Source organism: Bidens hawaiensis, unplaced genomic scaffold (genome assembly GCF_021521415.1).
Source record: "Bidens hawaiensis isolate Kalapana, Puna unplaced genomic scaffold, B.hawaiensis_p1.1 tig00005306_1, whole genome shotgun sequence".
Classification (NCBI taxonomy): Eukaryota; Viridiplantae; Streptophyta; class Magnoliopsida; order Asterales; family Asteraceae; genus Bidens; species Bidens hawaiensis.
Window position 1 is genome coordinate 916209 of NW_027491337.1, and position 14989 is coordinate 931197.

At 34.0% G+C, this 14989-nt stretch overlaps 2 protein-coding genes across 2 annotated transcripts; both read left to right on the forward strand.

Moving 5' to 3' along the window:
* The first annotated feature begins 1746 nt into the window (after positions 1 to 1746).
* On the forward strand, positions 1747 to 5249 carry LOC143629560 (PTI1-like tyrosine-protein kinase At3g15890). Its single transcript, XM_077098800.1, has 4 exons — positions 1747 to 1826; positions 1902 to 2049; positions 2776 to 3038; positions 4309 to 5249. Exons 1-4 carry the CDS (start codon positions 1780 to 1782, stop codon positions 5027 to 5029), a joined length of 1179 nt encoding a protein of 392 aa, XP_076954915.1. The 5' UTR covers positions 1747 to 1779; the 3' UTR covers positions 5030 to 5249.
* Positions 5250 to 8652: 3403 nt separating this feature from the next.
* LOC143629561 (putative receptor-like serine/threonine-protein kinase At5g57670) lies at positions 8653 to 11718 on the forward strand. Its single transcript, XM_077098801.1, has 7 exons — positions 8653 to 8758; positions 8831 to 9961; positions 10230 to 10484; positions 10561 to 10718; positions 10800 to 11015; positions 11350 to 11496; positions 11569 to 11718. Exons 2-7 carry the CDS (start codon positions 9676 to 9678, stop codon positions 11716 to 11718), a joined length of 1212 nt encoding a protein of 403 aa, XP_076954916.1. The 5' UTR covers positions 8653 to 8758; positions 8831 to 9675.
* Positions 11719 to 14989: the final 3271 nt, after the last annotated feature.

Sequence of the window (14989 nt, forward strand, 5' to 3'; positions counted from 1 at the left end):
CTTATTGAGGTGGTCGTTTTCTCGACGTGGTGGGTGCTTTGGAGATATAGGAACACTTCCATCTTTCAACCATCCAAGCTAAGAAACGGAGAGATTTTTGACTCTGTTTTATATTATTCGTATTTTTGGTATTCTCATAGGAACCGTAAAGTTTTATTTTCTTGAGACGAGTGGTTAAAAAACCCTCTCCTGTTGATGTAAGTTGTTTATTTTGTTTCGGTGTCTTGCCGATTTCTTTGTTTTTTATATAATCTCTGCCTTTCAAAAAAAAAACGACCACAACAGTGAGTAAATCTGGAATTTCTCTGGAATTTCCTAGTACGTACTTGAGGTGTGTAATGACTAGCAAGAGTTATCTTGCTATTATAGCGAGAAGGAGGCCCTTTGAGTGAAGTAAAAAATTTAAAAACCCAAATAAATACCATTAAACGTGTTAATGCCCGCACACTTATGAGATTGCTTGTTGGTGGTGTTAATATCGTATACCATTTTCAACTATTCACCAAAGCTTTTGTGATTCATATAATTCAATTCCCGCATTTGATTGCTCCAATAGTTTCTTTCCCTTCAAGTTTTGAAATTTGTGGTTTTTTCACATTGCTATTTTGTATAGCTATGATTTCGTGAGTTAAAATGTGCTTATCTAATATGAACCAAGTTAAGTGTTGTTTGTTAGACTGCACCTTGATATTAATATTTTGGAGAATATATAAATCTCATATATGTATATTCTAAATATGCTTGCATGTTTGTTATTGAAATAAAAACGATTTACATTACTAAGTTAAAAAAATTTAAAGTTAAAAAAGATAGAAACACCTAATTATATGTTAAATGAAACATGAAAAAAATTTATATTTAAGCTTTGAAATCTCATGTGCTAGAACTCTAGCTCGTAAGCATAAAGTATTGTGCGTGCTTAATTATTTTATTATTTTTTTAGGAGAGTCGGTTCATAATTATAATTATTGGAAGAATTTTTTAACTAGAGCAAGTTTTTTCTTGATCTTTTCAAGAGTTTTTTCTATTTCGCAAAGGTTATATTGAAGGTGGATTTAAAATTTAGAATTATTTGTATAAATGATTTGGCAAACATGCGTTATAAAACCTTGTAAATAAAAATATGATCACTAAATATGCTAATACTAATAAAGAATTTAATTCACCCTTTGGTCATTGACTTAGGTGAAACTCGCAACCCATTCTGGGCTTACACTATGCGGCGGGGGGACGTCATGCTTTTTTCACCTTTCTTGTAACCCACTAACGCCATTTTGGATGAATATAAGCGAGATTCACCCACTAGCCACCAATGAAACTATTTTTGTTTCTTTATTTTATTTATATATATTTAATTCACAACGTAATAGTTAAATAATAATTGATTAGTTAATAACTATGATCTTCTATTCACAATAACATAACGTTATGCTTCTTTTCTATAAGGTCACAACACATAGCATTAAGCCATTAAGTAATCCTAAATCACCTATTCATCGGTGAAAAAAACTGTACCACAGAAAGAAGTCACGAGAGAGAAGAGCTTTCGTTTTTCACTAGATTTTACATTACATTATAAAATACATTATTTGAATATTATTTATATTCTAGCAACCACTTATTTATTTATAAAACATTTTTCACTAGATACATAAGCTCAGCCGGCCAACGTCGGCAGTCTTACATATAATATGAACTTGATTGTCATCTACTTCTACATAAAAAAGTTTCTATTTGGAAATTAGCAAAACAAAGTCTTGGAAAACCCATTAGCAAACTATGGGTTCTTCCTTCAGTTGTTGTGATTCAGACAAGGTTAATGAAGGGTATGCAAAATGTAATTAGGGTTACATAAAGTTATTTTTCTCATATATATTTATATGGTATATAATGCTTCTCAGAATTCCATCAAGCAATGGTCACTCTCCATGGAGAATCTTTACCTTCAAGGAGTTGCATTCAGCCACTAATGGTTTTAGTGAAGATAACAAGCTTGGAGAGGGGGGTTTTGGAAGCGTTTTCTGGGGCAAAACGTCCGATGGTCTTCAGGTAAGATTTGTAGTTATGTTTTTTTTTTCTGATTTAACCATGATATGTTGTAGTATTCCGCAATGTAATAGTTTAGGATAATTTATCAAGTTACTTATAATATCACTCTAGGTGTGACTAGACCAGAAAATTCTATAATTGAGTAAAATTTATAGATCCAGAACTGTCTACATATGTGTTGGGCCTTAATTGTAAGATTTTTTTTACATCAAATTAAAGATTTACTTGTCTAACGAATACTATTCAAGATATGCCAGTTACTAATTAGGCAAATGGACTAATTTGTTTTTTTTTTTTTACAAAAAAATAGCAAAGAAAAAAAAAATTCCCTTAATTTAAATAGACACCAATATAAGATTGACACATAATCTATTTAGGCATCATCACGCAGCTAAGCACTACTCCAATACAACATTGAAATACGCTTAGGCACCTTGATACTTAAACACCTCTCAAGGCTAAGCGCACTACCTTACACAACCTTAAAATACGCTTAGTCACCTTTTTAGCATATACGCTAACACTTAGGCGCCTTCGAAGCCTAAGCACACTTCCTTATACATACAATTTGTCATACACTAATACTTAGACATATTTGCAGCTTAAACACACTTGTCCATACAACCTTGAAAATACTCTTGGGTACCTATATATGTAGTCAATTTATATTTCAATTATAAACATATGTTTGTCACTAAGCATTATGTGGTTTTATGTATATTTTAGATTGCAGTTAAGCAACTGAAATCGATGAATTCGAAAGCTGAGATGGAATTTGCGGTTGAAGTGGAAGTTCTTGGCCGGGTTCGACACAAGAATTTGTTGGGACTAAGGGGTTATTGTGCTTCAGCCGAACAAAGACTTATAGTCTATGATTATATGCCTAATCTTAGTTTGTTATCTCACCTTCATGGCCAGTTTGCTGCTGAAGTTCAACTTGATTGGAAAAAGAGAATGAAAATTGCTATTGGATCGGCAGAAGGACTATTGTAAGCTTCACCAAACACCTTTTTAATAAACTCTTTGGAATTTCTCATAAAGAATATTGTAGGCTTCAATAACCACCATAGATCGATAACGAACTTTTACCAACTAATCACCCACGGATGGTATCACTAAACGCGGATGGATTGTCAAGATTTTTTTTTTTGGGAACTTAATAGGCTTATATTATATTTAGCAAATCAAACTACTAGTCATCAAACGCACCAAAATTGCATTCTATGTACACAACTTGTAGATAATTTGTGATGTTGAAAACAATACATGGTTGCCAATTTTTAAGTAATGCCGGCCCTTGGAATGGAAAATTGTCAAGAAGGTAAGGATAGCTCTTGAAAGGCCGTCTATGTGATTTTTATGCATGGATTAATTTATAAAGATTTGATCACTTTTAAATTGTTTTCATCATAAATTCAATATAATAATATTCATTTGCGTGTCTTTATCTGGTCAAATGGATTCTAACCAACTTAAAAGAGATATTTATCTAGGCTCCCTTGGTTCTTAGGATGCCCGAGGAGCCTGATATTAACGAATATGTCTGTATTTGTTGGGTATTTTTTTCAATGCCTATTTTAAAAACTTTTCGGTAAAAATGTCAATTTTGATAATTCTTCCTCTCATTAAATTATAAAGATTTGAAAGTTTTATATATTTTTCATCACAAATGAAAATATATTCATTTGTCTGTCCTTTTTTAGTCAAACGGACTTGCTAAACTGGCCCAACAAATAAATAATTTCAATTATTGCATGCAAAAAAGCTATTACAATTTTAATACAAAGGCAGTTGTAACAAAAATCAGTAGAACACATTCAAAACTAAAGTTAAAAGTTGTGCTCAGTATTAGAATATAATCTAGACTAAGTTATTTAAGTTTATTTTTATTTTTGTTATTACATTAGGTTTAGATTAATGGAAGATTAATTAGTTTAGAGTCTTTTATATATTTGTATTAGTTGAAGGGTCATCATGTAAACATAGAAAGTCAAGTGTATAGTACAATTGTAGGGCTGTCAAGAACGATAAGAAGTGTCGGTCATTCGAATTACTCTATATATTAATGTAATTACATAATTACTCTACTTACATATATAATTACTCTACTGATTTTCACAATGTACACATCAATTTCATTTGTATTTGATCCAAACTTCAATAATAATAAGCATGTTCTTCATGATTGTCATTTGATTCCAACACTCAATTTAGGATTTCTTTCCTCTAGCTTCTATTTTAACATATTTGATGTTGCAGGTACTTGCACCATGAAGTTACACCCCACATAATCCATAGAGACATAAAGGCAAGTAATGTCCTCCTAGACTCCAACTTCGAACCACTAGTCGCTGACTTTGGATTCGCCAAGCTCATTCCTGATGGTGTTAGCCACATGACCACCAGGGTCAAGGGCACACTAGGTTACTTAGCCCCCGAATATGCCATGTGGGGTAAGGTCTCCGAAAGCTGTGATGTTTACAGCTTTGGCATTCTTCTCCTAGAACTCGTAACAGGACGAAAACCGATTGAGAAACTCCCGGGAGGTGTAAAACGAACCATAACTGAATGGGCTGAACCTTACATTGAAAAAGGAAGGTTTCGTGACTTGGCTGACCCGAAACTGAGAGGCAATTTTGACGAAGATCAGTTGAAACAGTTCATAAATGCGGCTGCACTTTGTGTGCAAAGTGAGCCCGAAAGGAGGCCGAATATGAAGGAAGTTGTGAGGCTGCTTAAAGGGTATGAACCTAATGGGAATATGATGCAGTTGAGGTTAAAGAGTGTCAAATATGGTGATGATCTTGTGGCTAAGGATCAAGCTAGTGATGATGATGATGACGACGATTATGGTGGGGATCGAAAGGGTGATGCGTATGATGAAAGTGACGCTTATGGAGTTTTTGGTGCCATGAGCAATGTGCAGAGGATGCATGATCCATACAAGAGGTATGCAGACAGAATGGGAAAGAAAGGATGATTACAATCTCTTGTTTAACCAATTGAAAACGTCGAAAGTACCATTTTTTCTGATGCTGATCTTGGATCTTACAAAAATATCATGTTTAATCTCCATATGCTGATAATTATCTGTTTAAACGGAGTTTCTATGTATCTCTAAATTATTTGTTATATAAATTGGTATTGTAAATTACAATATTCTTAATACATTGTCATTTGGTATTGTTGAAAACTTAACTCCAAAGCATATGTGAATGAATGTATTAAGGAAAATTATCAAAGTAGGAATCTTGAAAATCTTTTACAAAATAGATGTTGAAAATTTTGCATAATATATCTTGGCCACATAAGTTGCTTGGTGAAGGATTAATCTTCATTATTAGGAAAGTTAAAGGTTTATTTTGTTAAGTTATAATTTAGTTAGAATTGTAGTAGGTTTAGAAAAGACATGTCTTGGAGAGCAAGTTTAGTGAGTTTATATATAGGGTCTAGATTATTAGCTTTATGAGAGAGAGTTAAGAGAGAGTCAAGGAGTCTCATCTCCATGTACGTTTGATAAGTTCGTGAAGTTCGTTTGTTATGTTCGTTTGATTATATGAAAAGAGTAGAGGGTTGTCACCCCAATATTTCGTGTTCGTTTGTTTGATAAGTTCGTTTGATCTGATTGTTTGATCCGCCTGGGCCAACAATTGGTATTAGAGCTTAGACTCGTTGATGACACGGTTCGTTGCACGGGAGACGAGTCCCAAAGGAGTTTCGGAAGTCGGTTGGGTTTTGTTCTTTTGGTCAGTTGTAGATCATAAAAAAACCCGTTTGGGAGCCGTGTTGAGAAGTGTCATGGAATTTGTTATGCCTTTTCTATTTGTCTGGCATCAATCGTAACGTGTGGATTAAAAATAACACAACTATCGTGTTTGATAATATCAGCCGCCACTTGCAAAATTAGTTTTGCAATTGAAATCAGTTGTTTCGCCTTATCTGAATTAATATTGCAATAATTGCTAGTAAGAAAGAATATTATTCTCGTGAGATTGCAATATATATTGTTTTGTTTCATTAGAAGTCAATATAGCAATTTGTGTCAATTGCTTTGTTCGAGAGAGATTTAATAGGAGGCTGTTATTTTGTGGGGCACTGGAAACGAAGTGGAAGGTTTTACAATTGATTCACATTGTGGTAATTTTTGAATTGGGTTTGTAAATAAGGTCGGTGGAATATTCATTAACAAAGGCTAGGCTAGTTAAGCAAAAGAAAAAAAAGTAAGCAAGTTGTTTCTTGCTCGAATGAAAAGGGCTATTGAATTAAAGAAAAGTTTGTAGCGTTTGGTTATATATTGGAGATTGGTTTCGAGATCGGGAATCAAATCCAACTGAAAGAGCGAACAAGATTAGAAAGTAAAGGTAGGAAAGAAACGATGAAGATTGGAGGACTTCCAGTATTGACGAAATCGAACTACAAAGTATGGTCGACCAAGATGGAGGGATTTCTGAAAGAGTATGGTTTTTGGGATGTTATTGAACCTACAGTCGGCGTAGCTGTAGATGAAAGGAAGATGTACACAGCGTTGGGGTTCATATGTCAAACCTTACTGGATGACATCTTGGTACAAGTTGGCATGCTCATGAATGCTAAGAAAGCATAGCTTGCTTTGAAAATTCGATTTCTAGGAATTGATTACGTACGAAAAGTAGAAAAAAAAAAGCAGCTCAAGAAGCCACTGAGAAAGAAAAATTGGTTGAGATCGTTGAGAAAGAGAGATTGGATGCTATTGTTCAAGAAGAACAAACACGTAATAATGAAGCTTAGGAAGCTACAGACAATGAAGAAGCTTTGCAAGCTGTTTTGAGAAGTGAAAGAAAAGAAATGTTGAATGAAGAAAAAGAAAGAATTTCTTCAGAAGAAGAAGAAGAGAAGATGGAGAATTTTAAAGTATGTTTTTATGACTCAAACAACCTTGAAGATAAGAAAATTGATCAGATAAGTGAGCAGAAAGGAAACAAGAAATTTGCTACTGATGATGATGAGAGGAATGATATTGTTAGAATGAAAGGAATGATGCAGCTAACAAGTCTGTAGATTTAGAAGTGTGTGTGAAAGTCAACAATCGAGCATTTGTTGATTAAAAGTCAGAACAGAATGAAAGGTTGAGAAGAATTGTTAGAATGGAAGGCCTAGTAGGGTCTGATAAAGAAGGAATGAATAGTCCATCAGCAAGTTTTGATGAGCAAAGAATGAAAAGAAATGTGAAAAAGAAGAATGTGGTGAATGTAGTGGTATGTGAGATCAATGTGGATGGTTTGAACGATGAACGTGAAGAACTTGTTTAACATGTTTGTTACAAACAACTGAAAAGAAAGGGTAAGGATGAACCAATGATTAAAATTGAAGAGTTGAGAACGCTATTGGGAATTCAAGACCTTGGCGGTACAAAAGAGATGAACAATTCAAGATTAAGGGGGTGAATAAAGGATTAATCTTGAATTATTAGTAAAGTTAAAGGTTTATTTTGTTAAGTTATAATTTAGTTATTTGAATTGCAGTAGGTTTGGGAAATGTATGTCTTGGAAAGCAAGTTTAGTGAGTCTATATATAGGGTCTAGATTATTAGTTTTATGAGAGAGCGTTAAGAGAGAGTCAAAGAGTCTCATCTCTATGTACGTTTGATAATTTCGTGAAGTTCATTTGTTATGTTCGTTTGATTATATGAAAAGAGTTGAGGGTTGTCACCCCAATATCTCGTGTTCGTTTGTTTGATAAGTTCGTTTGCTCTGATTGTTTGATCCGCCTGAACCAACACTTGGCACCGACTAAGCCCTACTTTTCGTCCTACCAATGCATGTTGATGATACATGTCACTCTTGGCTACCTCATTAATATATTCTTTTTATTTATTTTTTTATATAATTTTTACTATTTTTATCTAATCATAATTTGAGGATGCTTGAGCATTCGCTTATATTCCCACAATAACTGAAAAGTCGTTACATGGTTAAACTTGCATTTTTTTTATTTATATATATTTTTTTTTGTAGATTATGGATCAGTATAATTGGTTAAAAAATAATTGATTTTAAACTGTGAATCCATAAAACTACTTACTGATCGAATTTACCATATAACTAACATAACCGTTTAAAAAGAAATGAAAAAATTAATAATAATAAATGATTTTGTAATAAAAACTTTTTAAAGTTTGCAGTGGTTGTTTTCAAATCATGGTAGTGTCCTCCAAAAGTTTTCCCAATGATAAAGTGAAGGAGCCTTAAGAATGTCATATTCCTTATCCTACCAAACTCCAAAAAAAAAAAAATAACACTCCCTTTGGCTTATGTCACAAGACAAAATCATACGGTGCCACTTCACCTTTGCTTATCCAACACAGCACCCCTCATCACAGCCACCCCCCCAGCCAATTAAATTTAGTGCTCCTTTAAATACATTGACGAATGACTGACACTTAAAAGTTGCTTATGCTTCTTAAACAAGATTTTCCATAACCTCAATGTAGCCTAAATCAATCACCATCATTGACATTTTCCCTTTATACACATTCTTAATCTCAGTCTTGAAAATTCATTTTGCAGAAGGAACCTACAACTCTTAGAAATATACAAAATGATAGAATCCACTCCTTCCAAAATACTTATAGGAATCTCATTAGATCAAGAACAAAGCATGGAACTTCTGTCATGTGCAATCTGTAATTTGGCTCGTCCGAATGACGCTATCGTTGCCATGCATATTCTTGGTTAGTATGTCACCAGTTCTTTATTTGTCAAGTACATTTTATTATGTGATAACCATAGAAGAAACATTACAGTGGCAGAAACGGGAAAGCGGCACAAAGACAAAAGGAGATCTTCAAAATCAGTTAATAGATATCAAACGCAAATTCGTAAAGCAAAAGCTTTTGTCATATCTGTTATGGGAGAATTTGCCAATATTTGCCGTGCCAAACAGGTAACACTGTGCATTAATGTAATTCATATGAATGCTCTAGGATTACTAGGGTCACAAAGCTGAAATGTTTTCAGGTGAAATTGGAGGCAAGAGTTGGGTTTAGTTCCAGTGTTGGGAAAGGGCTTATTGAAGAAGCCAAGAACATATCATCTAAGTATCTTCTCATTGCAACAAAAAGTCACGAATTAAACCGGTAATATTACATTATTACTATCTGGTCTTGATTTTATATATGTAACAAACCCGCTGGAATATAATAATTTTTTTTTTTTTTTGCTTTATGGATCAGGGTCCCTGAAACACAAAAGTACTGTCTTGATCATATGCCAGATTCGTGTTCACTAGTTTTGGTTGAGAAATCTGATAAACCACTACCAGATATGCAGTGTAAGGCGATAGACGTAGATGGTTAGTTCCTTTGTATGTTTTTCTAGTTATAATAAGCTGCTTGTCAAAATAATATTACATTTTCATTTTTTTTAAATAATATAGCAACCTACTTATAATTTATCTAACCAATTATCGAAATATAGTCTTACCAAGTGTTGAAATTATTGGTAATTAACAATCTGGAACTGAAAGTATGTTGCTATTTTGTAATTCTATGGTGCTGTGTTGAGAATTATCCCAATATGCTTATATTTAAACATTAATATTTCAGATTTGCAAAATAAAAAGATTGAGCAAGAGTCCCCTAGAAATGTGATGGATTTATCTGAAGGAGACAGCATGGAAGAAGACAGTTCTAGCTTTGAGGGATCAACTATAACAGAATCCCCTTCATCACCAATCGCTCAAGAATTAAAAGGGCAATCTTCTTTTAGAAGGCATATAACATCATTGAAGCGCATTTCATCTTTCTTGCGCTCCCCCTTTGAACAGAACGCAATAAAAACCGAAGTCAAGGTTCCAATAAACGAACAACCACGGCCTCTATTGAAGTGCTTCAGTTACGAAGAACTAGCCAATGCCACAAATAACTTTAACCAAGGTTAAAAATATTTTCAAAGTTGTTACCTAATGTTACAACACTTTAGTACAACTCAAAGAGACAGATATATCGACCTTTTGGGGGTGTGACCTATATAACATGTCCTATATATCGATCTCATTGTAGTGCTGTCGATATATAGATGGGACCCATGTGACCATGTCCACCGATCAATGCACATGTTTGATATAACAAATGTGAAATATGTGTCCTTTGTATTTCTTTACCTTTCATAACAATTACATCCAACCAAATGATTTCTTTGCAGATAATATTGTTGGGATTGGAGGATATTCAGAGGTATACAAAGGTAATCTAGAATCTGGAGAAGTCATTGCAGTTAAAAAGCTTGCCAAGGACAACAAAGATCAAAATAAGGAGAAAGAGTTCCTAACGGAGCTAGGCATTCTTGGACACATAAACCATCCCAACACTGCAAGCTTAGTTGGTTGTTGTGTTGAAAACGGACTCTATCTCATATTTAATTACTATCCTAACGGAACTCTCTCCTCCGCAATACATGGTACAACAATAACTTTTGACTTGTTATTATTTTCTGGTGCACAGTTAAATCTTACCAAAACAACTTTAAATTTCAGGAAAAAGAGACAAGCATATAGAATGGCCTGAGAGGTACAAAATTGTTCTAGGAATTGCTAGAGGGTTGCATTATCTTCACACATGTTGTAAGCACCGAATTATACATCGCGATATTAAAGCATCCAACGTTCTTCTAGGTCCAGACTTTGAACCTCAGGTGTGACTAATATTAATACTAAGGAATAGAGGTCTAATTCTTTCATTTAATTGTAAAATAATTAGCATGTTATATGTACAGATTTCAGACTTTGGTCTAGCAAAATGGCTTCCTAGCAATTGGACACATCATGCTGTAATTCCTATTGAAGGGACTTTTGGATACTTAGCACCAGAATACTTTATGCATGGAATTGTTGACGAAAAAACTGATGTGTTCGCATTTGGAGTTCTTCTTTTAGAGATCATAACAGGGCGCATGCCCATCGATTCAGAAAAGCGGAACCTTGTTTTGTGGGTTAGTAATTGTACCATGCTTTAGGGTGCGTTTAATTCAAGATATTATTGATAAAAGATATACACACACAAAAGTGCACAAAGATAATATAGACCTCCCTCTCATCAATCATCATCCCAAAAAAGTTAAAACGGTTATAGCACAACGCAAAATTGACTCACATTCAGTTAAAATATATGTACACCTCTCTAATTTTTGGCAAATTTTGTGGCTGCCAAATCTGAATTCACTAAGATAAGAAGATAAACTGGTTGTAACCGATTAATATGTACTACTCAGAACTGCCATTTAAACTAACACATTCGAACTAGTGATAAACTTCATAATTTTATAGGCAAAGCCACTTATGGATTCTGGAGACATTAGCGGATTAGTTGATCCAGATCTAGAACAATACGATTTGGATCAAATGTCTAGACTAGTACTCACAGCTTCATATTGTGTACAACAATCTTCTGATTCGCAACCTTCAATGACTGAGGTACATGATTCAGTTTAAACACTTTAATTCAACTGAATCATTTCCTTATTTCTTTTAACGTTGGCTGTGTAGGTGCTAGAAGTTTTACAGTACGGAAATGAGTCAAAATTCGCCAAGACTTGGAGAATACCAAAATTTACAGAAGATGATAATGAAATGAATGATTATTCGATGATTTTTGGGTATGACGTTCCTTCAGATATAAGTTTGGATGACATTTAGGCTAAATATTTATTTTTTTATAAGGGTTTGTAATTCTGGGCCAGAGCTCCCGTAAAATAATCAGGTTATAATATATTGAGTTAATTTGGTTTATTTTTTATTGTCATTATAATATGCATTGTATGTTTTATTAAATTTAATAGTTCTGAGGAGGAATATTATTATTGTTTTACTAGTAACAAGTCGTCCGTGATTCAATCGTTATGTTGCTTTTAGCATTTCATATCAAATCTAACAATTACTAATTTCTATGTGATGTAGCAAAATGTATATTTAATACATTGAAAAAAAGACAAATGTCTATCCTTGATTAGAGTCAAAATTTGTTAAGAGTTAAATATAAAATGTCTATCCTAAAAAAGGGATACATTTAACTAATTTCATATTAAATTCATTTATTTGATGATATCACATAATTATTTAGCGAGTACTCATAAATTAACACTACTACAAAACAGGTTTTTTGAGAGGTCATTTCCGATAGCAAAATGGTTGCAAATGCCCTACTGCGACCACTTGACAACCAAAATCATGTACATCAATGGTAGTTGGCCCATTGCTACCAAATTGAGACTGTGATTCCTTTGTGACCAAACTATTGCAACCACTAAAAAGGCATATTGTGTAACATTCGACCCTCATACCAACAATATTGTTCTGTTTGTTGACGAAGAACTCATGGATTTGTTTTGGTTATTAGGTGAGACTTCCCAGGAGGTCATCTATCTTGACTCTTCTCCCACATGTACAGGGTTAACTGTGGAGCTCTCCCCTTGTCCACTGGCATTAAGTCTAAAACTTAGTGGTTATTTAAGAGGCGGGTCGACATTTACTTATGAATCAATAATAAATTATGTCCACAACCAATGTGGTATTGGCCTAGGGTTCTACAAACATCCTGTATGGACTCATCGTCCTCGATGAGGTTTGCCCCACCATCCAATCCAGGATGTAGGATATGCCTAAGATGTACACCGTGACACCTCCTTGATGGTGTTTGAGAGTGATTCTGATATCACTTGTAACATCTGGCATCTCGTACCACCAATATTGTTCGTTTTGCTCTCGATGGATGCCCAGGAATCCACTGCTTCGTTTTAGGTTGTCCCGGTAGAGACTTTCCAAGAGGTCACTCATCCTGGTACTACTTCCACGTAGAGAATGATGTGACAAATGAAAAATTATGTTCAAATATTAACAAACATTGCCTATACAATAGCGACACTAACCAATTTTTAGGAGAAAAATACTTTCAACGAGGGGATGATGTGTGACACCCGGAATTTTCAAGTTAACTCCATTATTTCCATTAACTCAGCTATGAAACACATATGCATGCCATGTGATGGCACAAGATCACACACACGAGTCTATCCACGGACGTTGGTAGTCTAATAAAATTAACAAATATGGATAAATAATAACTAGATATATTTCAGTGATTAGGCTATATGTAATGGGCGAAGTTTCTAGGCGAATTTGGGTGAAAATGGGCGCCAACACCGCCCCTGGGAGAATTGTGAGGCGAAAAGGTGGGGGCGCAGGGTATTTGTCGCTGTCTTTGGTTTTTATATATATTAATATTATATATGTTTGTGAGTGTGATATATATATATATATATGGGCTACAACACTATTACACCCCAAAAACAAAAACCTATTATTTGCTGACTGAGCGCCACATGGCGCAAAACACCCACTTTGTTGCCCCTCCACTACACATAGCCTTATGCACTATGTATTCATATGTGAACTTTACATACTATACTTGTTGCGCATTATAATATGCTACATGATTACACATAACAGAGTTAGATGTTCTAATACATGTCTACATTTTAAATATGTTATTGTAGGTCCCGTTACTGGATCAAACAACACAACAAACTAATTACTAGTCGTCTTGGATCAACCTCTCTACTAGTTGGCGAAACAACTAGCAAGGACCGATATCTCGGATCTTGTGGTGTGTGTGGTGAGAGCCGTGAGTTTAGAGGTAGGGAAGAAGAGATAATTTAAGTGAATGGATAATAATATTTGCAAGGGATTGTTTTCAATGGTTCTGGAGAAATGGGTTAAGTGACCCTTTATATAGGGTCCCCATTTATACAACATTTACATTTTGTCCTTACACAATAAACGTACTTAGGTACGTCTTACACCGACTCTAAGCAAATATAAAGACATACGCAATCCTAAAACTAATATAGAATATTGGCCATACAATCTCCCACTAGGATTGAGTATGTCCAGGAACCTTCATCAAGTTCCTTGCTTCGTGTTTATTTCTTAAAATCTAGTACTTATCTTGATCCAAGAGCTTGAACGAGATTGGATCTTGATAATTTTTTATCTTCCGATCTTGAAGACTTGAACTTCAATCTTATTTTCTAGGAAGAATCGACAACAGCAAATTTTATAAACATCAGATGCGGGAGGCTCGACATCTAGATTTCTTGTGTTGACTTTCTTGTGCCGACTTGTTTCTTTGCTTTGTCCTTCGACTGATCTTTAGACACGATCGGTTCATTTTAGGTTCAACCGCCAACTGTCACGTTCTTGTTTTTGTTAAGCGCTTCAGCATTGGCAACTTTAGTCTCTGCAGCCCAGGACACTTGATCTTGATCTACCTGTCCATGTACTACTACACAAAACTTAGAGGGAATAATATTCGTTCACAGACCCTCGCGGGGTTCAAAGAAGAAATTTCCTTTTCAAAACATGCCCAAGTATTTGCAGAATAACTCTGAAATTATATTTTATCTTAACTTTTGTAAAATATCAATTTCAGTCCCTCAACTTGTAAGTGATTTATTTAAGTCCCAGGTTTCCAACAAACTTTGTATAAACGACCTTGACAACAAAACACATGATTTTGAATAAAACAAAGATTTAACAAAATATATACGAACACATAAAAACTTAAAATCTTTTTGGAATCTTCATATATTATAATATTTCAAATATATATATATATATATATATATATATATATTATACATAATATATTACAGTTGAAACATAAAATAAAACAAGAAAAATGAAAAAGATATAAGTAAAGATGAAATTAATTTTATATAACAATAATATTTACAAAATTTTCTAATGACTTTAATATTTTTGCGAGAAAGATCAGAACATGGAATCACATTGATCAATAACGTCCTAGATCACACTTCAATTTGGATATTATTATGCATAGAACCCACAGTCGATTGTAGATATGTTGGTCCACTTTAAACTTAACAAGTATTTTGATTTCACTATGATA